We start from the raw sequence: 24,730 nt of genomic DNA on the forward strand, positions 1-24,730 counted from the left end.
ACCAAGGTACACAAACTCAGTGTGTGTCATACATGTATAAAACCTGAAACACTCCAAAATGAGCTGTTTACCTGTAACTTCCAGTTTGTCACCAGTGACTTCAGCTTTCAGATAAATCCTTCCTCTCTTCTCTGTGTGGTCCATGCCACAGAGGCTCGGGACGTTTATCACACATTGCTTGTGAACGTTCATATCACAGGCTGTGGATATAAAAATGGTTTAGATGTCCATCAGAAGCTAAAAATTGTGTGAAAATTAATTAAAAGTGAAAATTAAGACTAAATGTTTAATTATTGGCAAGACTTTCAGATTACAGCCGCCTGGTTTTCAACCAAACGCCGCAGCTGGTTTCCATCTTGCAATACTTTCTGTAGAGGGTTAATACGACAGAAAATAAAATAATCTACTTCAGAAAGCTAAACACATCATTAATGAAGTGCAAGGGGAAAAAAAAGTGAAAATGGAATAAAGACTTGCTGGGAACATGACTAAGAAAACACAGCATTCATGGCAGCAATGAAGGGAGGCAGGTTTAATTGATTATTAGGTTTTTCTAGTGGGACTCTTCCACGACAAATTAAACACAAGGAAAATACTAAACCTTGACTACAAACTGAACTGAAATCCCAGTCTTTGAGAGTGTATTCACCCAGACAGTCCAGAAAGAGGCTTTCTCAAAATTGCCATGACAAAAGCTCTTCAGCCACATCAAGCTGAATACACCGTGTTCTCAGCAGAAGAGGTGATTTTCATTAGTAAGTTATTACAGTACTGAAATATCCACTTGAAATATACCAGGACTATAAATAGCTGACATTTGAAATGGTATTTTCCAGAGAAACAAAGTAAGAAGCTGTTATCCAGGGCTTCCACTTCCTTTCTAGAACAGCCCTTTGGCAGCAGAAGGAAAACTTCACTCACTGTCACATTTCATGCCCTGGTGCAGGAGCCCGTAGAGCAGCGACCCACAATGGTCACAAAAGGTGGGGCTCCCGTAGGTGTGGATCTTGAACTTGTGCTTGCTTCTGGGATCCTGCAGGGAAAAACAGACACAGAGGCTAAGTCATAAAAGATAAGTGGGCACACCTCTAATTTATTAGTTCAAATAGCAAAAGCTTTCCAGCTCTGCAAATTGTGCTGCAGGAAAATACATTTCAGTGTGCAGCTTGTTCACAGCCTTGCAGCTGAACCTGCACTGGCACAGGCACATTGCCCTCAGTTCCTAATTCTCCTTTTTATGGTGCTGTAAGAAAAAATGTGTCTGCTCAGGCCTGTTCCCATGATTTATGGACACTAAAATTCATTTACTGACTGCTCACCTACATAAAGTTGAACAGCAATGTTCTGTGGCTGAAGACTCACAGACTGATTACAGAGTGTTATTGTCACTGCTCTGAAATGTGACACAAAATACAGCAGGAGAACTGGGAAGAAACTGTTCATGGGCTAATCTGAAATACGGTCCAATGACTGTAAAATCAGGATTTTACAGATGGGATCATCTTGAAATGCTGCAACTTTATAATCTCTATTGTTGTAAATGAAAGGGAACGAATTCTAACTTGGCACATGGTAAATATTTTACAAAGACTGCTGTTCCCATCTGATTTTTGAGTAGAGAAACTTAAGGGTGAGGACATTTTAAGGCTGCCAGTGGCTTGGAAATGTTTCCTAATTTAGATCCAGTGAAAGGGAATACACCCAAATCACTTAAACATTTGACACATCCAAAGACATCTTGTGTTTCTGTCAGAGTAAGGGTCCCCTCTGGAAAACCAGGAACATTTATTTCAGAGGAAGAAACCACATCTTCCATATGTTCACCCATGTCAGGCTCACTCCAGAGCTCCAGATGTGCAATGCCAAAACAAACACGGTGATGGCCCTGTCCTGTGCACACCTTTATCCTCAAATCCTTCATGGCCTCTCCCTGTTCCAGCTGCATTTCATCCCTGCACAGCCTAGGGCAGAAACTGGGGAGAGCAGTAACTCTTCATTAAAAACCACATTGGGGTTTGAAATCCATCCTTGCTAACACTCTTTTCAGAAAGACCATGGAAATTGTGAAATGCCAGGTTTAAAACACCCTCAATGAAAACACAACTGCAAAACGAGACATTAAAATGTTTCCCTTCTGTCTACATTTTGTATTATACCTTTATGTTGGGTAAGAACTGTTAAATTGTCTTATAAATGTACTGGTTTAAAAAAAATTACCTGTCAATCAAAGCTTTCCAAAAAATCAAAAGGAAAGCCCAGCATGTTACTCAAAAAGGAAAACCTGCTGACTCTTTCCTTAAAATAAAAAGATCTCTCTAGTATAAGTGCTTTCTGAAGAAATTTGGGAGCTTTGATCAGCAATTCTCACAAAAAATATGATGATGAGAAGGCAAACCTTTGCCTTCAAATTTTACTGTTTTGCCACATTAACCTTTGTGAAGGTTTTTAGTGTTTTGGTAGCACTCCTTCATGTGAATTCATTTTGATTATAAGTTTTGCAGTGAATATATAACCACTACTTTTCACTGTATGGAAAGAAATCATAGAGCACCCAGGATAACAAGTAAAGACTTCACCTTACAAATTCAAATTAAAACTATTTCAGTAATTCTGCTCGTTGTACAGCCTGAGACATGAAATGCAAACTGCTACCAAGTGTATTTATTTTGTAAACACAGTGAACCTCAATGCAGTGACAGCCAGGGCTCCAGAGAACATCTGTTTCATTATTTATTAAAGGCACAGCAACGGGGCTGGTGGCTCAGGGTCATGGGAACGTGGCTGTGCAGAAGGGTTCTCTGGTGGCTCGGTGTCTATGTGCCTTCCAAACAATTTAAACCACGGTTGGGAAGCCAATTCTTCCCTAAATTGTTTTGTTTAGGTGGCAGAAGGGGACTTATTGCCTTATAAATATCTACACTAAAATGTGGCTCTGGTAAGACCTCTGTGGCTGAGAGGGACAAAAGCCACAGCTCCTAAGAATGACACTGAATAAACAGAGTTTTAAAGTTGTATTTGACATCTGGCATAAGTGGTATTTATGTGTATAAAGTAATGCTATAGAGGGGAAGGAAATGATTACAGTCTCTGTCGATTAAATACACTGAACCCGTGAATTAGACTGAAATTATGGAACACTGCCAAATAATTTCATTCCAAACTATGGGAAATTATTATAGTCAATGCCTACAAAATACATTGAACCTGCATATTATACTGAAATTATGGAACACTGCCAAATAATTTCATTCCAAACAATGGAATGTGCATATAATTAAGTTAAGCAGGGGTGTGTGTAGTTTAAAAATGTTGTGACATGTAAGGACAACTGTTCTGCACTCACTGAAAACCAACACAAGTGAGGGCTCATGCCTGACTACAAAGCTCTGTGTGGCTGCAAAATCCCAGGAAAAGCATTCTTAGAAAACAACAAAAAACAGCCACATGAATAAATAAATAAATCAAGTTGGATCAAACTTTGGAGCTGGCCTTGTAGGAGTCAATGTATATAATTTGAATCAGTGTTTGCTTTCTATACTGAACCTTAGTTTTCTATCCTTGTGTGAAAATTCTTACTGTGGGGCCTTTCAAATCAACAACTGGATTTGAATCAGATTTTTTAGGAAGCAAATATGTCCTGTTTCAGCTGTTATTGTATATGCACACAAACAGTCATTCATAACAAGAAGAGAACAATGGAAAATAATACCAAAACTGCTCTTGAACTGGACACTTTGTAGGAAATCTCTCTTTTAAGATCCCTTTAATAGAATCTCCTAAAAAATATCTAAAGTCTGCCAAGTAAGAGAGTAGACTCTTAATCAGTGTTTTATCTTATTTTCTGCTTCAATCTCATGCTTTTTTGGGGTTTCTTTTGGGAAATTGAAGTGTAGAACATATTGTTATTTAGGAAGAAAGTCCAAGACCATCTAGAGAAAGCCAAGAGATCACTATCCACCCATCACAGATGATAACATTTTTCATCTTATTCCCATATTTGCAAGGATTTCTCATGCACTTAGAACTACCATTGCATCTACACCTTTATATATTGCAGCTGTAATTATTTATATTAACAGCAATTATTTTATCAGTTGTTAATAAGGGTTCATACTTCCCAGTGTTAAATATGCATTAATGAACTTATGTGCATCATAGAGGAGATCACGTTGTCTTTAGAATTTTTTTTTGCTAAATTATGGAGCCAAAGGAAAGCTCCTGTAAATTTTCTTCAAATATCCCCTTTTCATCAACGTAAACTTTCAGTAACTCCCAAAGCAGAGCTGGCAGCCCCATTTTGTAGTAAACACAGGGAGCCAAGCCAGGATCTGACAGATGAACTGCCAAATAATGGCTGCTATTTGCAAGAGAATTGAACTTTGCATTAAACTTGGCATAGATTAATTGTGAAACTCTAAAGGGAAAACCTACTTCTGTTTCCAAAATCCATCAAAGTTATGAGGGGAGAAAGTGGCAACGGGAAAGCAATGGGGAAGCACTTGTTCAGCAGTGATGGATGATGTGCTCTATTGAAATTCATGTTATTTCCGTGCTAAAAAGTGAATTCTCTGCTATGTTAAGACAGTCCTCCATTTTTGTAGGTACAACTAAATGCAATACAGTGTAATTAAATGGGATAAAAACTTCTGGGCAATTGTTATCACAGACATTTAGATATTTTTCTTTGAAAAACCTTTGAATTGGCAAAATTTTAGCTCTATTTGCATTCTTTCTAATAGACTGAGGTTTCAGCACCTGCAATGACACATATGGGGTAGCATCCCTATAAAGATGAAACAAACATCTACACCCCACACAGCTCTGCAGAAATCAGAATATTATTTATCCTGCTAAGATGTAGCAGATATGATTGCAGAGGGGAGCAGCCACAGAGGGAGGGATCCACCAGGAGAGGGTTTTACACACCAGCACCAGGTGGAACTACTGAAAAAAACCCTGAAAGTGGAGCAGAAACAAAATAAATAATGACTTTGCAGAAATTACTTTCCCAGACAGCTCTGGATGTGCTCAGAGGGGTTCAGCCAGGAATCCTGCCACACTCCAGCAGAGGGAACCAGAAGAACACGGAGGCATCTCCCCAAACCCCACACATTTTTCCATCTATCAACCACCACTGAGCTACATCCTGCCCCCCTGCCACCAGCCCTGCCTTCTTCCTTTGTTTAGCACAAATGAAGCCATTTCCTTTATTGAACAGCAATGGAAAGCACCCCCCTGTGAGAAATCATTCCATAATTTCTGTGGCTCTTAGGCGGGGGTGTGCAATAATTGCAAGCGCATGGTTAACCAGCAGCACATGTCAAACTGTGCCTCAACACAACACAAAACAGCTTATGAGCATTACAGCTCAGAATTCTTTCTAAAAGCTCCCTTTTGATCAGAATTTTATTCCCCCCGATAGCAACACCGAACCTGCTATAATGTTGCAGGCATTAGATCACCACATTGCCTTTGATTTTAAAACACACAGACCCCACTTTGTGCACCAGTGCAGGTTTTCCATCCCATTATTGTTTGTGAGGCCTTTCCATGGAGGCAGCAGCTGTGTCAGCAGGGCCCAGGATCCCTGCCCTGCGCTGAGCCCGGCGTGGGCAGCACCAGAGGGAGGTTGTGGCCCTCTGCCCCTCAGCTCAGAGCCCTGAGACAGAGCTGCTCCTTCAAACACCCATTTGAAGGGCAGAGCTGCCCCAGCCCTGGGCCCAGCACAGCCAGGACCTGGAGCTGCTGCACAGAGCCCAGAGGAGGCCGTGGAGATGCTCCAAGGGCTGGAGCCCCTCTGGAGCCAGGCTGGGAGAGCTGGCAGTGTTCACCTGGAGAAGAAGAGGCTCTGGAGACACCTCAGAGCCCCTTCCAGAACACAACAGGAACCCAGGAGAGCAGGAGAGGGACTGGGGACAAGGGCTTGAAGGGACAGGACACAGGGAATGGCTTCCACTGCCAGAGGGCAAGGTTAGGTGGGATATTGGGCAGGAATTGTTCCCTGTCAGGGTGAGAGGCCCTGGCACAGGTGCCCAGAGCAGCTGTGGCTGCCCCTGGATCCCTGGCAGTGCCCAAGGCACTCTGGAGCTTGGAGCAGCCTGGGACAGGGGAAGGTGTCCCTGCCATGGCAGGAGTGGCACTGGATGAGCTTTAAGGTCCCTTCCAACCCCAACCATTCTGTGACTCTGTGACCTGTCAGTGCCAGAGCCTGGGCTGGTGATTAAGGTGTGAGGAAAAAGGACCATTTTCAGTCATTAATGCCTACACATGAATGCTAACAAGGTGTTAGGCAGGAGATAAGTCTAACTTATTAAAAATTGCCTATGGTTGGTGAAAGGATTTTTCCCTGTAACAAAGTTGCTATTTTTGTGATCATTAAAAAGCAGAAAATACAAAAATGCAAGTGTAAAAACATTTTTGGAGAAACAGAGAATTATATTTTCCATTACAAAAACACCTTAACGGAGTTTCTGCAGATGAGCTGTGAGGCCCTCAGCTTATATCAGGGCCTACTACAACAAAGAACAATTTTGTGTAAAGAAATGCAAATGTACCAAATTTTCCATTTTGTATTTCCATTAGAGAATCAGAAGATTATTCTTCATCCCCAGTCAAACTTCCATATATTTGTAGTTACTGATTTAAAAGGTGCACAGGGGAAAAAAAACAAAAAACAAAAAAGCTTATAATTTCCAAACTACTTCACTTAGACAAAAGATAAAAGTAATTCCTGAATGTCAGTAGCACAAATTTTGGTGTTTGTGTTTCTGCTGAAAACAGGAGTGACAATATATTCCACATATGCAAAACAACTTACAAATTGTTACAAGAGATAGGAGGTCACTGTTCCTATTTAGCAACAGAAAAGCCCAGAAGGACTGGCAGGTGTTCTCCTCACTTTAATACACATCTTTTAACCATTCCCTGCTGTGGCAGCACCACTGAATCCCACATCTTTCTATGTCCCCCCTCCAAATCCTCACAAGTATGGATCTGCTGCAGCAGATCGATGAAACCACTGCAATTTGTACTGCACATACTTCCCTTAAAACAGCTTTAACTTCCCCCAGTGAATACCAAGTTAATAAAACATATTTGAGAATATATTTGAGCGTGGTTTTCTCTGTACAGAGCCAAATCCTACATTCAGCCCACGCTGTCCTCAGGCGAATTTCTCTCTCAGTTCTGAAGGTCTCCAGCTTTTCTAAACACCTTCCCAGCAGTGACTACAGCATCCAGGATCCTGCTCAGATACCACACCTGAGACACCTTCTTCTGTTTGTTATTTATTTTTGCACTGAGCAAACAAAAATATTCATTGGTGATTTGCTCTGCCTCTTAATTTAAGAAAACAGCTTCAGCTTTGAAGCTGCAAGAGCCAAGGAGCCAGATGCTTCTACTGGAAATAACTTTCAGGGCTTAAAATATGGCTTCTGTCATCAGAGCTCAGGAGCAAAAAACAGGAAAAAGTCCTCGTTTAACTGGTCACCAGCTTTGCTCTCCCCTGGCTGAGTGAGACTGGGAGCAAAGAGAATGTGAGACTCTTGGGAATTATTAATATAATATAAATTTTTAATATAAAATGTACAGGTGCTTAAAGCTCATTTGATATTTTCCCTCTCAGAGCTGCAGCGCAGAAAAGTTTTATTGCATTCAGAAAAGTGCAATAAAAGATCAGACTTTGAAATCAGACTTGTGCTGCCTCAAAATCAAAAATAGCCCAGAAGGGCTGAGGCTGGTTGGGATCTCTGAGACTCCTGAGCTCAAACTGGGCTCTAAGTGGGAAAAATGAGCAGGGTTTGGTTCATGGGGTTAATCCTCCCCAGCTGCCAGACACTTCAGAGCTCCAAATCCACCTGCCAAGCACCCAAATAAATCCCCAGGCTGGCACACCAAGAGTTTCTCCCTGCAGTGGAGGAGGACAGGGATGGCATGAGTGTGCTTTCCTACTTGGTGAGAAATTACACCCAGGCTCTTTCCAGGAATCTACCTCCAGGCAGAATGTGAGGTTTGGAGTGACTCAAAGGAATAACGGAGAAAGAATTCATTCATTCAATCCTCTGACACCTGCAGGATGGGAAACCTGAACATACTGGGAGGTGTTCAGAGCATAAATAGAGTTCTATTCAACTCTACAATAACACTGTAAGGTACTGGTGGGGTAGGGAAATAGAGACAAAGCAAAAATAACAAAAATACAGGTGGTTTAACCTCTGCAAACCCTGCTGTGTCTCTGCCAGACCTGCACCAGCACCTGAAAGCGGCTGCAGGACAGCAAGTTCAAAATCCAGCCTATTCTTCCCTGGGTTTGAGGCTTGGGATGACATTCAGAAAGGAAGGATGAGTCTTCAGTGCTGTAAAAGTCTTTTATTATTCTAAATGACACCCCAGCCAAAAACGACAACAAAAATCTCTTTTCCCATTGTGTTACTAAGACCACTTTCACTCTTTACTACTCTAAGGAGAATTAAGAAAGTACACAAACAGAAAAAAACCCTCTCTTTAAAGAAAATTGAAATTTTTCAATCAGCTGTCTCTTCTCTGTAATTGTATAGAAGAACATAACGTGAACACAGTGCAAAATGATTCAAAGGCAGATTTTTCAGTCCCCTCCTGGAATTCACAGTAAATTATTATTTTTAATTAGAAGAAACAGGTGGTCATTGAATCAACTGATTTTGATTGCTGCCTTTTGTTCATGTTCTTGTATAGAATAGAACTGATTGAGTTGGCAAAGGGAGAAAGAAGATCTGCATGACTGTGCTCCCAGGGATTTGTAATTTCCTAATTACTAGAAAGACACATAAATCCGGAAGGGACTCAGTGTTTACTGGGTTTTTTTTATTTTCTTCATTCTTTTTTAATGAAGAAACTGCAGTATAATTACAGAAAGTGCACAAACGAAAGATCCTGTTAGAAAATGATTCACAACTAGGAGGAATGGAGAGTTTGTTTCAGATACAACTCACTCTCGTGTTACTATGTACAAATCATTTCAACAAAGATGAAATCCAGGGATCTGGATTCAGAAGGAGTACTAGAAAGCCAAAGACAGTCTCTATATGTCTTGATTAAACCCCCTCATTTATTAGCTTTATAATTTTGTAATTTGTTAATTAATTTGTCGGATACAGATTTTCAACACAAAGCACCCTTTACACCTTGAATATATATTACAAAATACAGGTTAAACTGATCAGAAGCAGGAAGTAATTTTAATAAATTCCTGCTGTATAGAGGAGTATTGCTATTTCTCCATAAGTACAATATGGTGAATTGTCCAATATTCCAAATTACAGTGGAGTTGCTATGCTTTTCAATGGATCTGCAATGGGATTGGGTGCAGTGATAAAGGACTTAACTGTGTAACATCAGGTTGCATGAAAATTATTCTATATTAATATACTTCTGTACAATAATTTCTCAATCCTTCTTAAATATTTCAGTATGTTTGAGTACAAGACCTTCCCATCATTTCTTAAATATTTCATTACTGGCCAACTTGCTCATGATAGAGATGATACAACTTTTTCCTCATTATCCTCAGCCAGAGCTCATATCATTCCCTTAAACAGAAAAGGAAAGGAGGTAAAGGCTGAAAACCAATATCATCTAAAATGCCCCATTTCCCTGCAAAAATGGTGACCCTGAGGGCAGAGGAATCAGTTCAAACAATTCAACATGTGCTGGAGCTGGAACGCTGCTCCTACAGGGAATTGCATGAATGTTGATCCAAGAATTCAGGGGGAAATGGGATTGGCTCCAGCCAGCCTTTAGGAAGCAATCACAGCCCTAAATGAAGTTCACTGTTGGTAAATTAAAGTTTCAGAGTCTTTGTGACCCTGAACTTCCTGACCACAGCCAATGGCAAAACCAAACGAAACTCCAGCTTTTGTTTGTAAAGCCAAACCTGCCCTTGGCTACTCCTCTCTCAGGTGGTTCGAATGAAGTTTTTTACAATTGTTAAGTGATAAATTCAAGCCCAGAATCCAGAGCTGAATTGCCAAAAAACATCCCAGAGCGCAGTGGGAGCGGCGCTGTGAGCGCAGGTAAGGAATGCAGCTCGCTGAGCTGCTGCCTTTGCCTCTGAGCTGATTCAGTATGCAAGGCCCTGAATAATAACTGGTTTACATTTCCCACTCCTCCTCCGTTTTCCCCTCTAAAATGGTGAAGAACCCACCAATTTATAGAGGCACACCTTACTTGTTCTCACTAAACCCTTACCCACCTATTTACATCGCTCCTTCTCTTCTTCCCACCTCCCACAGCAGCAGCTGCACGCTCCAGCAGATTTCCAAGAAAAGACATTTTTATGTCTGGGAACATGCAGCATCCATATATACACCAGCACATGGTCCAAAAGCTGAAGCTAACCCCACTAACTGCTGCACAGATTTGTTTGTGGAAACTGAGTGCTGCAGGAGGGTGTTCCCTGCACAGTGAGAAGGAAATCCAAGGAGAAGTTGGTCTGTCCCAGGGAATTACACAGAATCAGGGAACATCCCGTGAGACACTCCCCAGAGCTCTCCATTTCTCCTTTACCTTCATTTCAAGTTAAGAACTGGCACATGCATGGCTATTTCTCTGGACAGACTCCACTGGAATCCTGCACTGATGTTTCACAGCAGGTATCACATCCCTGTCAATCACACACAAGCTAATAAATACATTTTAAAATTTTCCTGCCCTTTACAAAATGACCCATCTGTTTATTCTAGTACAATGGCAAAACAGTGCTGAACTGAGGGGAAAAAAGAAAAGAAGTCAGAAACAGTGCTTGTTGAAAAGTCTGAGAAATTTTTGGTTCAGAATCAGTCAGAATTTCACAACTCAACAGCTCCCTCACAGAAGAACCTGTGGGGTGGCCTGCTGCTTTCCATTTGACAAACTTTATTAGACAGACATGAATCTGAAACACCCGAGCAAATTGCCTTCAAAGTTACTCACTGAATAATTCATTTTTTGCCTGATATTTTATACATTGGTTAAGCACCAAAATAAAGGCAGGAGGGAGGGTAAAATATGCATAATTTAAACCCCCATGTCTCCGTTCTGTTCTGCATCTCAGCTCTGTGTTTTCAGGGGTATGAACGTTACCACCTATAAACCAGGCAGAATTTTGTCCTCCAGAGACAAAAATTCCATGAGTGATCTCTACCTACAAATCCCATCAATGATTGAAGGATTTGATTCAAATATGTTTATCTCCAAATCTACAGCTCAGTGTGAAAAATGCTGCTCTCAATAAATCATAGCCACGATCACACCATGGGAGATGCTCAGGCACAGAGTCCTTGGATGGTCTTTTACATTGTATAACCACTCAAACACTATTTATTTCTGCATGGAACAGATGTTTTTCCATATGTCTAAATAACCCTTCTTCAGAAAAGTAACTCAAGCACATTAAATTTTGCAGACCAAGAAATACAGACATCAGACTCGGTGGTATTTATAGAACAGTTGGGATCTTTTCTATAGGGAAGTCAGTATTTCTCTTTGTAAAAAGTCACTAATCCTACTCCTCTGTATAAAACATAAATAGGCAGCTGAGAGTGAATGTGCAAGATGCTCTGACATGCTTTAGCACTCAGATCCTGACCTTACAATGGCAGAGATCCCAGCCAAGCTGTCTGGCCCATAACATTTTTCCATGCCAATGTAGCAGTTGCTATTTATCAGCCAATTAAAAATTCACCAAACACTATTGGAACCGGGAAAAAAAGTTAACAGTGCCCAGTAAAGCCCCTGAAAGCAGGATGGGCTTTTAGCACAGGCTCCTGATCTGCCAGTATTTGGCAGCTCTGTGTTTTAAAGCCAAAATTCAATGCCACCCTCAGGGAGGAAAGTGTTTCACTGGGACCACAGTTGAGGGCACACTCAGATTAAAAACAAGAACTGACACAAATCTGTCCCTTGAGTCAAATTTGACCCTTTTCAGGTTTTCTAATCAAAAATCTGAACACAATAAGGACTGTTTAATCACATCAGAGGAGTGCAGGGAGCCCTGGAAGGATTTCCTCAGGGCTGCCATCGCTGCGTTGCTCCAAAGGCTGGATGAATCTGAACTGCTTCACAGCATCAGGAAAAGTCCTCACAGCATTTAGCAATGAATTATAATGAAATCTATAAATATTTAATGTCTGGAAATTAACTCTGCCCTCTTCAAAGGGGAGAAGAAAAAAGGAAATACAGAAAGCCTTCCCCAAACCATTTAGTAGCATGGCAACTTCCTTCCCCAGCTATTTCAAGTCTGCCCATCCCAAAACCAATCCATGGACACAAATTTTAGTAATAAGCATTTTTCCTTCTCCTTCTTTAATGAGGGTGTTTTTCTCAAGGCTGTTGATGCTAAAGGAGCTTCCCAGATTACACTGAAGGCTCTGAGTTTGGAAGAAAGCCTGCACAGAAGCGTTTTGCTGGCACAGTGCTCCCAACAAAAAGGGAAGGGAAAGGATTCCTACTTTTTATTTGTCAGAAATCACTTTGTGGGTAAGAAGATCCCTCAGAGGAGCCTCTGATGATGAAGATCTCACTGCAGAAAACACTGCAGTGTTCACCTACACCAGGGCACCATGAAGCTCTATAAATACCTTGCTCTCCTCGTTATTGTGAACAGAAACTAAAAACCACAGCCAAACTCTCCAAGAATCCTTGTCTGTAACAGTTCTTCATTTCACAGGTCAAGTAAGACTCTTCAGCACACATTCCTCTTTCCTCCTCCTCCTCCTTGGCCTGAGAGCTCCCAGCCAGTGCAAATTTATGGTGTCCTAAATGCTGCTGTGCCTGTCATCCATCATTGCTAAAGTTCACCCTCTTGAGTGCTGCCAGGTCTGTTTTATCCAGAAAACGCATATGCAAGAGCAACAGACAAAAAAAAAATAATAATAATAAAAAAAAATATATAAAAAGCTTTAATAAATAAATAGCTTTTTTTGTTCTCTTTGCAAAAAAAGAGGGAAAATTGTGTTATTTTAGCTCTACCCTCATTTCACAAAATTCAGTCAGCAAACACGTATCGGGAGTCCCTGCAATGACAACGGTAATTACAACTGTAATTAATTTGCCAACACGAGGTTGGACACTTGTCTGCTGGTTGCATCATTTATCACTCACATTCAGCCTTTAGCTGGGCGCTCTGCTGGCTGATATTGCCACAGAGGAAATAAAAAATTGGAAAGATCTTATGTTCTATTCATAAAAGGTATTCCAGGGCAATGTTTATCAGGATTACAACAGGCACCCAGGAAAATTGCTTGCACGGATGGCAGCAGAGTAAGGGCATTATTCCTCATCTGCAAGTAATGTCATTTTTTAAAAGAAGAAGAAAAGAAACCGTTTTTCCTCTATAATACCAATCTACAGATTAACAGAGGCTTATTCTAGCACTGCCAGCTAAGCCTTTGTAAGGCTGCATCAAAAACAATTATTAAAATTAATCCCAGGTACAAGCAGAATTGCATAATAATAATCCTGCTGAAAGAAAAATCTGCTATGATAAACACGTAGAAAACTGACATGAGGAGCAAAGAAAACACCTTTGAAACCCAGTTTTGGCAACACTGGTCAGGTGCTGGGCCTGTAGGACCACATGGACATCACTGGTGGCATCCAGGTGTCCGTCCTTCCTTCTGTGGTGGCCACTTTGGCAACAATCTGGACATCCACAGCCGATCAAGAAGCAGCTGGAGGTGTTTTTTTTTAGTTGGAGATTAAACTAAATATAAAACCCTGGGAGAAAAATGCTTCCATGATTGACTGCTCTCTGTGCACAAGATAGAAAAACCTAAATGCAAAGTAAATATTAATAAAGGAGCAGACAGAAATTACAATTTCAGGGGTCCTTAAGAAAATTCACTTCATTACAGAAAATGTGTCCTCACCATTACATGAGGCAAACCCAAGGAAACAATAATGTGTGCCCTCCAGATGAACTTTCACATTTCAGAGACAAACAATGGTTTCACATAATACTTTTACAATGTGTATAATCTAAGTTATTAGATAGCAACATAATGCAATTAGCATGACAAAGCTTAATACTAATATAAATCCTTCTGTTACAGCTTATATTGAGAATTTAATACTCGGGAAAAAATCTGTTCATTGTTTCTCACTGGGCCTTTGGTTTTTATAAAAATTAATTAATTGATGGATTTTAAGTTTGCACGAAATGCTTCATCTGTCCCAATAAACCAAAGATGAGCTTCATCAAGCAGATATAGTATTTTACTGCATTTTATTCCCCGTGCTGAACAGGGATCAGGGGTTTTGCACAACAGAGCTGCAATCATGGTGCAAAATGTTACTGTAGTCCCTCTGATGCAGGACATGAAGTGTCTGACCAGAGAGGACAGGGGAAATCCATGAACTTCAGCAGGTGGAGAGAACAAAGGTGTAGGGCTAAGCCTCATGTGACTGCTGCATTTCCACTCAGATTTAGGGCATCTCCATCAAATTCATGGAGGGGTTGTGCAAACAAAACAATACCCGGCACAAAGTTATCTTTTTTCTTTTTAAATCCAGATAAAATCAACATCTCAACCTCTTTCCCACATTTTGGATGTTCCTGTTTGCTCACGATCATACCTGAGTGTTAAGGCAGCTTAGATTTTTATTAGAGCTCTCTCCACTGCCCTTTTTTGAGATTTATGGCCAGCTTTAACGCCTTGAAACAGTGGCAGGAACAATGACAAAGCACTTCTCTGCTCCAGCAGGCTCTGCCTTTGCAGGTGCCTTTGGAATGTGACGGATTTTTGAAGCCAAAAGTGGTCGCTGACTTTGCACCTCCCACCCTTGGGATTAATCCCAGACAAATAATGGGGGACGTGAGCTATGGAAGGGCAAACCTCAGTGCAGCCACGAGGCAGAGATCATCCATTCTACAAGCAGGGATTCTGCCCCACAAATGAGGATTATTCTGGCTGCACTGCAGGGCTGGAGCTGCTGAGAACGAGCTGCTCAACCATTTTCTGCAAATGAGTCGCTGTGGAAGGAAAGGCCACGCTCTGGAGATCTCTGACTCCAATCTGAGAATTTCTAACAGCCCTTCATCAAAAGGAAATGAATTTATCTGGTACCAGAAACATCACCAACCCCCAGTAATTCAGCATTTCTGCTGCATCCAGAGCAGCAGCAATCCCCATCTCAGTGTGCATTTGGGACGAGGCAAGAGTCTGACCCACCTTGACGTGGACTTACTCTGACATGTAATCAAAGCCAAATCCAACCCAATTCCCAGGCCAGACAGACTTTTCCTGCACCTGTGCCAATTATTGTTGTGCCTTAAGTTTCTCCCCCAGCACTGCAACAGGCTTTGACTTAATATTAAACAACCTGCCCTGGGTTACTGTGAGCAAGGTGACAAAAGTCCAGACCACAAGAAATCCCACAGCTGATTGTGATCGACTGCATCTGGCACAGAAATCTATAAAAGTGCATTATTTAAGAAAAAAATAAATTGTAGCCCAGAAATAAGATCAGTTCAAACTGAAACAAAAATGTAGTTTCATGATAAATATCAGTTAGAAAAGTCAGATTAAATTTGCAGTAAGATGAAACATGGTTACAACATTAAAAAAAGTAATGAAAATGTTAAGTATTTAGAAAATTATATTACCTCCCCTAAACTAAACATGGTTTTCAAAGTGGTTGAAACAAATGTGTCTCTATGAGCCACTGTAACTTTTAGTCCCAAATTCACCAATTTTCTTTAAATTCATTCACTGCCTTCTCGCCTTGCCCACAGTTTCTGCCATTACCTTTGTGCCTGGCTCATCAATCACAGGATCAGAGACTGGCACCTCTCTCCTTCCATTCATCACTTCCCCATTTGCCTTCAGCACTCAGCATCATTAATTTATCAAGTCTCATTCCATTCAACTCCCACGGCTACTTTAAGTGTGACAGAGCATGGTCTTGTGCTATTATTTTTATTTTTTTACATATTTCCTGTCAGGCAAAACAAATGAGGCTACTCTGCAGCAGGAACACGACATCAAGAGAAAAGCTGTTATCTTAATAGAAGTTTAAGTACATGAAGTATAAACACAGCTCTATGCTGTATTATTATTGTTATTATTGTTATTAATGGGGAAGCACCTGAAAGAAGCACAGAATTTTCCCTATACAGACAGGCACGCTCTCATCTCTGTATTATGTGAAAGATCTGTAAATGCTCTATTAAAGCATTTAGACATGTTTTATTACCACAGCAAGAACATTTTTTTTCAATAAGTTCTTCAGAAAAAGAGTAAATTTTCAGCCTGTCAACCAGCAAAATAAATTGTCCAACAGAAAACAGCACCAGTCAGTTCAGCACAATCCAGTTAAGTTATTAGTCAATGCCAGACACGGTGGAAATCTTCCCCACAGAGTGATCTGGGCAGCCTCAAAGGTCACAGCAAACCTGGGTTTTGACATGCCACATCAGATTCCCAGAGCAGAAGCTGTACCAGCATAGCCAGGGGCTTTTTTGGGATGATTTTGCAGTTAACCACTGTTCTAGACCCTCAAAAATAAATTTAAAAAATGCAAAATAAAGGTCCACCACCTTCTTTTTTTTCAAATCAATAACAAAATAATTCTATTTGGCAGGCACCAAACTATTTCCCAGAGATTTTACATTATGCAACTGACAGTCCTCTACCAGCAAACCAGTCCATACCTATGACTAAGAGAAAGAATTACAACAGGTTTGATCAAATATGACATTTACCGGTGCAGCAAACACCACTGAGCCACTTATTTCACAGATAAATACAAATGCTGTGAGTCAGATTTTCTCCTCCTTATTATTTCTTGTATGACACCGCATTATAGATTAGAAAGAAAAAACACCTGAGGTCTCACCCTGCAAAAAGAACAATTCCCAAGAGCTCCATAAATAAAACTCAAGCAGTTTTCGTGATGGAGAGATATTAATTTGAAGTCCCACATCTGTGCACTTTTTTTTTCCCAATTATATATGACACGGTTCCATTACTGCACTCCAGCTCCAGCAGTACTTTGGCTGGGCCCCACTGTCTGCTTGTGATCCATGGGTGGTGAGAGAGGTTAATAAAATACAGATTTAAAGCTCTACAAGTGACTTTATCTGAGCACTTGGCTGATCATTTTTCCTCTACCTACCAGCCACTCCATCAATACCTTCACCACTCACTCTGACTTCTGCTCCAGGTGCAGCTCAACCTTCTGAGTGAACAATTTCATGTTTTTAGCCTGGCTTTTGTAGGTTTCAGCCCCAACACTCACTATCAGCACAGGTATGTTCAAGTGTCTCTTAAAATATTCAACCTTGTGGGACTTAACTTTTTAATATGCCATAGTTGAGAGGCCTCAGTTTAGAAAAACAGGTTTTCTACTGAACCAAGCTTTGATTTTACAGAGAATAAGCAACCCACTTCTTGTAAAAGCATTGGTTCTCAACAAATACACAGAATGTAATTAACATAACACAATTACACAGTTTCTTTTCTGCCTGCCCCAAAACTGCACGGAACAAGTATATTAAACCCAACAGAAAAACGTTCTCCTGTCTAGTCAGACAAAGTAAACCAGGGAAATACTTTGTAAAAGCAAAGCTTTCTCTGTTAAATAAAGAAATGTTGAATGTATGGACTGAAATACAGCCTAAAGTATGAATGCTGAATGTTTGTGAGCTAAGACTGCATGTCTGAAACCTCCTCTGCAGTGAACTGTCTTTCCATAAACTGCAGGTTAACAAATGAACAACGACAAGAGCTGTGGATGAAAAACACTACAGGAAAGTATTAGTCTGGTGTTAATGAAAAAGAAACAAAAATCCTTAACCTAAAGCTTCCTATTAATGCTCCTTGATAAAATATATATTTGTGCTCACATATTACCAGTTAACTTATCATGCCCACAGCACCATGAAATGGGGAGTTTAGAGTAGCCACTCCAATAAAATGGTGATTTACTTTGGAAATGCAGGGTTAAATGGCAATATTGATTTGAAACACAACCCCTCTGTTCAGAGAGGGAGTCCCTGAATGTGACAGGATTGTTTGGGGAGAAAATGTGGCAAAGGAACAAGGAACAGAAATAAGAGACAGTAAAAGTGGAGCAGAAATTTGGAGATGTCACAGTAAGTAATGGGAAGAGCAGGTTCTCTTTGCACCATTCTATAGGGCTTGGATTACTTCTATGAACATATAAATACATAAATATTGTGTATTTCCTTTCCAACCCAAACCATTCTATGATTGTTTGACAGAGCTGAGGATGCTGGATCAGATTGGAGCAATGATTATCCCAAGCACTCAGAATTTGAAATTTGAAAACCACCACCACACCCCTGATCTCTGAAAATGAACTTTTAACTGCTGGAAAAAGAAACTTTTTCAGTGAATTGATGGGTGCCACAGGACTCTGAAATCAGTATGCTGACAAGGAGATACGCCCATTCTTGGGGCCTTATGATTCCTGAAGCAGACATCTGCTTCCAGATCCCTGGGGTTTTGAATTATTTTTAAACTCTGAACAAAGAACACTTAGTACCACATACTTCCAGTTTCACAGCTGGGTTATTTTAAGGAGACAAAAAACCGTATTGGAATATATTTTTTTTTTATTTTGCCATATTTTAGCTTGAAGTTATTAATCCGTCCCTTGAGAATTCAGGGCCTCCTAGAACACTCATTTTAAATATTTGGTGTCTTTCAAAGATAAAGTCTTCTCACATGGCCTTGAAATAAATGCCTGAAATTATCTCACTGCAATAACCCAAGTGGAGCCCTTGTTAAGGAAGGGATTGGGTTTCTTCTTGATTAGAGAATCACAGAATGTTCCGAGGTGGAAGGGCCCACAAGGATCACCGAGTCCCACTCTAAGGGGAAGGGCCCAAACAGGGATCAAACATAACCTTGGTGTTCCTGGCTCCAACCAACTGAGATAACATCAGAGACCAGAAACCTTCTTCTCCAAATCTCCAACTGGAAAATGTCATCCCCATAAACATTTCCTGAGGCAGAGAAGAGAGAGCTTTTATTTCCACGGTGCTCAGTGAGGGCAGAGAGAGCTGTGCAGAGCAGGGAGTGCAGAACCCATCCGAGCTGAGGAGAGTGGCAATTCTCTCCATCCAGGCAGGACTCGATTCCTCTGTGTCTAATCACCAATTTTAACCCCCTGTGGGTAAAGGTCCTTCTGCTGGAGGTGTGTGCTGAACTGGGGAGTTTGGGGTGCCGGGGCTGCAGAGCCTCAGGGACCGCTCAGCACAAACACAAACAGCTCCTGACTCGTGGGGAAACCTCAGGAGGACAAAGCAGAGGGTGAAAGCTCTGCTCTGACATGGTTTAACAGGAAAAATCCAGCCTGGAGGATGCACTGAGTGTCCTGACATGACATAGGCAGTTTCCTCCCCAAATCAGCCCAAAAATTAGAAATAAGAGGCAATGGCAGGAAACACCCAGCAAAGCCTCAACAAAACCTGGGTTAATACTGAAAGCCTGCTTTTGCATTTGCTAATGATTCATTACTGACTTGATGATTGATTTAATCAAAGTTCTTAATGAATTCAAACTCAATTTACTCACAGTAACACAGAGCTTCAGTAAATTTATATCTTACATATTTACAATGGAATTAAACTTTCCTCTTTAGTGCAGGATGATGAATTTTGTAGCTGTCTCCAACTTCAAATTGCTTAACAGATGCTCAGTCAGCCTTCACTGAATCACCCAAATAGCCAGCAAAGATTATTGCTTGTCTTCTCTGCTGTTCTGTATTACAAACAAAAATATTTTTCCTTTTTTTTTAAATTTTTTTTCCAGAATAATTCAATTTCTTTTAAAAGATCATTAAAATGAGTTTTAAAGAAAGTTATGAAATTTTATTGCACAGTCTCAGCATCTCAGTATATGATCACAGAGGATATTCTGGAAGCAGCAAGTTTATGCAAGGTCAGGGCAGTGAATATCCCAAAGGAAAACCCAACTGAGTAAAGCAGCAAGAGACACAAAGTGCTTTAGTCTCAACCATGCTATTAAAGAAATGTTTGCTTGAAACTGACAGTTCTTTAAGTTTGATGAAGAGTTATTTACAACTCATTTATCTGAAGAAGAAAAATTTTGCTCTGTTTTCCATTTTTAACTCGCTCTCCTGGATGAACACAGAAATAAATATGTTCATATGAATAACAGAAGTATCAGAATCTCAGCAAATTCATTCCTATCGACAAGACCTGAGCACATTGCTGTGTTCAACAGTTCTCACTCCTCCAAGAGAGCTGCAAAGGAGCTCTGAAGGCCATTAAAAGAAAATCTAAATGATTTTCTGAACAAAATGATTTTATCATCTGAAGGAAAGGTGCTCAATTACTCAAAACTTCTCCCAGCCACTTAATGAAGACACTTTGGCAGCATCTTCTACAGAGACAATTCCCAGCAAGAAATGAAGCACCAGGTGCATGGCCAGAGAGGGGGAAACAGGGGGTTTGTATTGAGGAGGAGTTCCTGAGCAGTCCTGCAGGGTGAGGGCAGAGTCAAGGCTGAACAGGGAAACAAACAATTAAAAATATTTGTATTAAACTGTTGTTTGTGTTTTTAACCGTGTTAAAAACTGAATTAAAAGAGAGCAAATGAACACTGAAATAACCTAAAAGTATCAACATCCACTAAAGTGCAATCCCTTTAATCACAACAGAAGAATCAAAAATCATATTTCATTTTACATGGAGAGGAAAAGAACTATTACATCTGATCACCACGGTCAGTGAAGGCAAGTCGTAACTTTAAAATGCATCAGCAGTCCCCACACTTTACTGATTTTATCTTCTGCTGTTTATCAAGAGCAGATGCCCAGAAATCACTTGGGTAGGAATAGAACTTAGGACACCAACTAAAGCACTGATTTACTGAAATAATTCAACACCATTAATTATCATTAGAAAAGTTACTGAGGAAATACTGAAATATGTCAGGACTTTCACATCTCCCCATTGTGAGCACAGAATGGAGCATTTGTCAAGATACATAAGGAACATTTCTGTTGGCCAAGTAAAATATTCTGTCTATAGTAAGAGCAGTTTTGTTACTGTTTGTGGAAAATTGGTCCTTTCACCCTTACCTGCCCAAAGAAAACAAACCAACCAACCAGGAAAAGCAAAGTCCTAAAAGAGAATAAAAGCTGAGGAGAAATGCCCATTAAAGGAGGATGTCAAAGGCTGCTTGGACTCCACACTGATGTACCTCCACAGGGGCTTTACTCTTTTCTTTGGTTTTAAATGGAAAGAGGAACTTTTTTTTTTATCATTTTCATGCAGACTGGCATTTTCCCCCCAACTTTTTTCAAGCAGACAGCAAGTATTGTCTCAGGAGGTAACAAGTTATCTTGAAGGGACTCTGCAGACTAATAAAATGCTTTAAAGAGTATTAAGGAGGTCAATCTGTCCAATTTGTTTTAATTGAACTAGACACAGATGGTATATGGTTTAGTTTAATTAGGCTGTAGATAAAGAACATTTCAACTTGCCAGTGAAGGATAAATCACTAAATAAAAGCATATATTTGAAAATATGTAAGGCCAAAACCTTTGCTGCATAACTGAGAAATTAGGGCAACTTATTTCAAAGGATGAAAAGATTAGTCCCATTAGAAAGGATAAGGAAAAACTTCATGGTACTCTACATAAATGATGAGTAAATTGAGAAAATTGAAAAATACATTCTGAGAAACATTTATTTACTACAAAAATAATGCTGGTTCTTTCATTACAGGGACTTAATATAATAAGGCACAGTAATCTATCACAAACTATAGTTACAATTAAATAGATTATTCTACCCATCCATTAAGGAGATCTAATTATGGACTATCATTAGCAAGGACATAATTCCTTTTTTCCTTTGTTTTTTCGATTATTACCTCTTTGTTTTCTTCCTTTATTGACAGACTTCACTTTCAAGTTATCATCTTTTAAGTTAGAATAATATTAACACTCTACTAAAACCTGGCTGTACTCAGATGATTTTGCACAAGGCTGGGGAGACTGGAGAAATCCAGTTGAAGCTGTTTTCTCTAGTCTGTTTTTTGAAATTATTATTCCAGGAAGCTTTTTGAACCAACAGTTTCCTGCCACTGGCCTTATTTACAACTCCACCTCTTTTTAATCACAATGAATAAAACATATATAAAAGCTGCAAAGCTTATAAAAAAAAGATGGGGTGACTGCAGAGCTCTGTATTTTAAGCAAAATAGATGGGGATGATGGGCACATTTACTCAAATAAACTGCAGCAAATGCCCAGCTGATGGTGGTGACTGCAGGAACAGAGATCCCAGTTCCTCCCCTGCAGAAGAAATTTCTCCTTGCTGTGGTTATTCGAATCTCCTAAATCCCAAGGACTGCAGAAGGTCACCCTAAACCCACGGCAGCATCTCAAATTCCATTTCCTACTAAATGAACTATAAATTTTTTATCTGGTTTTATAGGCATCACTCCCTATCGTTTCTACAGCAGTTGGTGCCATCACCACCAAAGGCAGAGCTCTTCCTGCCTGGGGTTTTGTAGGAAATGCACTGAACACTTCTGTGTAATCCACGTTTTCCTGAGGGCTCTGAGCAGAATGGATGCAGCACAGTTTATCTGGCATCTATTTCGTTTTCCTTGCAGTTGTAAATCTCACACACTCTTTATTTCTGCGTTAAAGAAACAGTTTAAATACCAAGTTTGTAAATCAAGCACAGTTCATTAAGCACCAAAGACTCCCACTGACTCAGATGCAAATTTTGTACTAATGTTAGAAATGCTTGGAAACCCACTGCTTCCCAGACCTTTCCCTGAATTTCTCTTCACTCCCCACATTTCCAAAGCAGTACCTTGCATGGAGAACATGCAGAAAACTCAGCTGCTGGCCCGCACAACCCAGAGCAGTTCACGTTTTTGCTGAGTTTTCCCTTGACAAACAAGTGATTTCCTAAAACTGGAATGCTGAGCCACATAGCTTTCAGTACTGCAGGTTTTTGCCACCCAGGTATTTGTGGAACTGCAGCGTTTTTAAAATAAATATATGCCATAAATACTTTTATATACATGGTGGTGTTTATGCAGGAGTAGACACACAACTGCATAACAAAAATCCAGTGCAAATAGCAAGTATCTTGTATTTCAAACAGCACAGAACACCCTCACAAACTCCCACATCAGGTGTTGATGATTTATTAACCTAATTTTCAAAAGCACCAAGTGCCTCCTTGCAGCTCCTGTTGGCTCTGCTGGGGAACACTGACACTAATGAGCATGGAAAATGAAAAATATCTGTGTGCACATGCTTGCCTTGCATGGATGAGGAATTCCATATCCCCTTTAGAGTAGGGCACATTTTGCCAAAAGGCCTTAATTAAAAAAAATAAATCTCATATTCCAGACACCTTCATGCGTGACGTTCTCAGAAGGCAAAATAATCTGCTACTTATGAAGAGGAACTTGATTTTTAATGTGATCCTTTTGAACCCTCACTTCAGAAAAACGTTTAATTTTTGGAAGGCTGTATTGATTAAGATGCATTGGTCTTTTATTGCAGTGAGTAATAACCCAAATTCTTGGAGTGTATCCCAAGAGTATTGGCAAAACAAGCAGTGATGAACCTGAGGGAGGGGAGAGCGACAGGAAAATGAAATGCAGCGTGAGGGCAGCTGCAGTGAGAGAAAATAAAACTCAGCTTTTTAACTCATTTATTTTAGAACTACTTGAAAATAAACTTTTATTAGAGGAGCCATTTCTGGGCTGTTATGTCACTAAAGTGACTGGATTTAGATCCAGAGCTCCTCGTGAGGAGCCTGGAGGAGTCGGGGTCTGTGCTGGTGCTGTCTCCTCGTTTGACCCCGAGGCTTTGCTGCTGCCAAACACAAAGCTCTGGGAACCACTTTGATTTGATTTGAGCTTGTAAGATCAGTAAACAGCTGCACCTTCTCAGAGAAGAGCAAAGGATTAGTCTGGAATGGGAGAATAGAACATTTTCTACCCCTCTCTTCTATAATGAGCTTCCAGCAAATAAAAATAAGAAGTGTGTTCTATTTCTCTTAATTTTACCTCTGTGTGGGCAGCTTTCTAAATAAAACATGTTAAATACAAACCTATTTGTGTTTGACCAAAGTCTTTCATATTATTTGTGGAGAGTCCCCTTTTTGCAGGAATATTGAACAAAGTCTGTTGATTGCAGAGATCTTTTTATTTTCCTGAATGGTCCAATCATGCTCTTGGCACATGAAGAGACAAGTAGCAGATGTCAAACAAAACTCTGAGGGATTTTATACATTTCTCCTAAAAGTTACAGGACTGCTTTTATTTCTACTGGGTTTGGGCTTTTTGTTGTTGTTTTTTTTACTATCCTTCTATCTTTTTTGATTCTGCTGCTCCCCAAGTCAAAAATATCCAGGTATTTGACTCCTGTTCTATTTGGTATTAAAGCAGAGTATTGACTACACTAAATATCAAAACTGACAACTGAATTTTGGTAGAACAAGATCAACATGACAAAAAAAAAAAAACCTAAAAATTTGAGGATAACTACAAAAATCAAAGCCTTTGGTTATTAAAATTCTTGTTTTTCTTTCTCAAGGGAAGTAAAAAGCCTTTAATATAGTTTCAAAAAAAGGGAATTCCATTCATATGCATTGAGGAATAGGACTTCAGATTTAACAATCCAACATCTCTGCTCATAACTATGTCAATCTGTGGCTACTAATACAAACCTTAGAAAATGAAGATGG

General features: G+C 40.1%; 1 protein-coding gene across 3 annotated transcripts in view; it reads right to left on the reverse strand.

The window, feature by feature from the left end:
• Nucleotides 1-24,730, reverse strand: part of PRKCA (protein kinase C alpha) — a 135,303-nt gene that overhangs the window by 44,062 nt on the left and 66,511 nt on the right. For all 3 annotated transcript variants that reach the window (XM_086856977.1, XM_086856976.1, XM_086856974.1), the window contains exons 4-5: nucleotides 922-1,033; nucleotides 72-200 (exon numbers count right to left, since the gene is read on the reverse strand). In XM_086856977.1, the coding sequence (XP_086713103.1) occupies nucleotides 72-200; nucleotides 922-1,033 (241 nt within the window). The remainder of the gene's footprint in view (nucleotides 1-71; nucleotides 201-921; nucleotides 1,034-24,730) is intronic.

The sequence above is a fragment of the Cyanistes caeruleus genome, chromosome 19 (genome assembly GCF_971803275.1).
Source record: "Cyanistes caeruleus chromosome 19, bCyaCae1.hap1.1, whole genome shotgun sequence".
NCBI lineage: Eukaryota > Metazoa > Chordata > Aves > Passeriformes > Paridae > Cyanistes > Cyanistes caeruleus.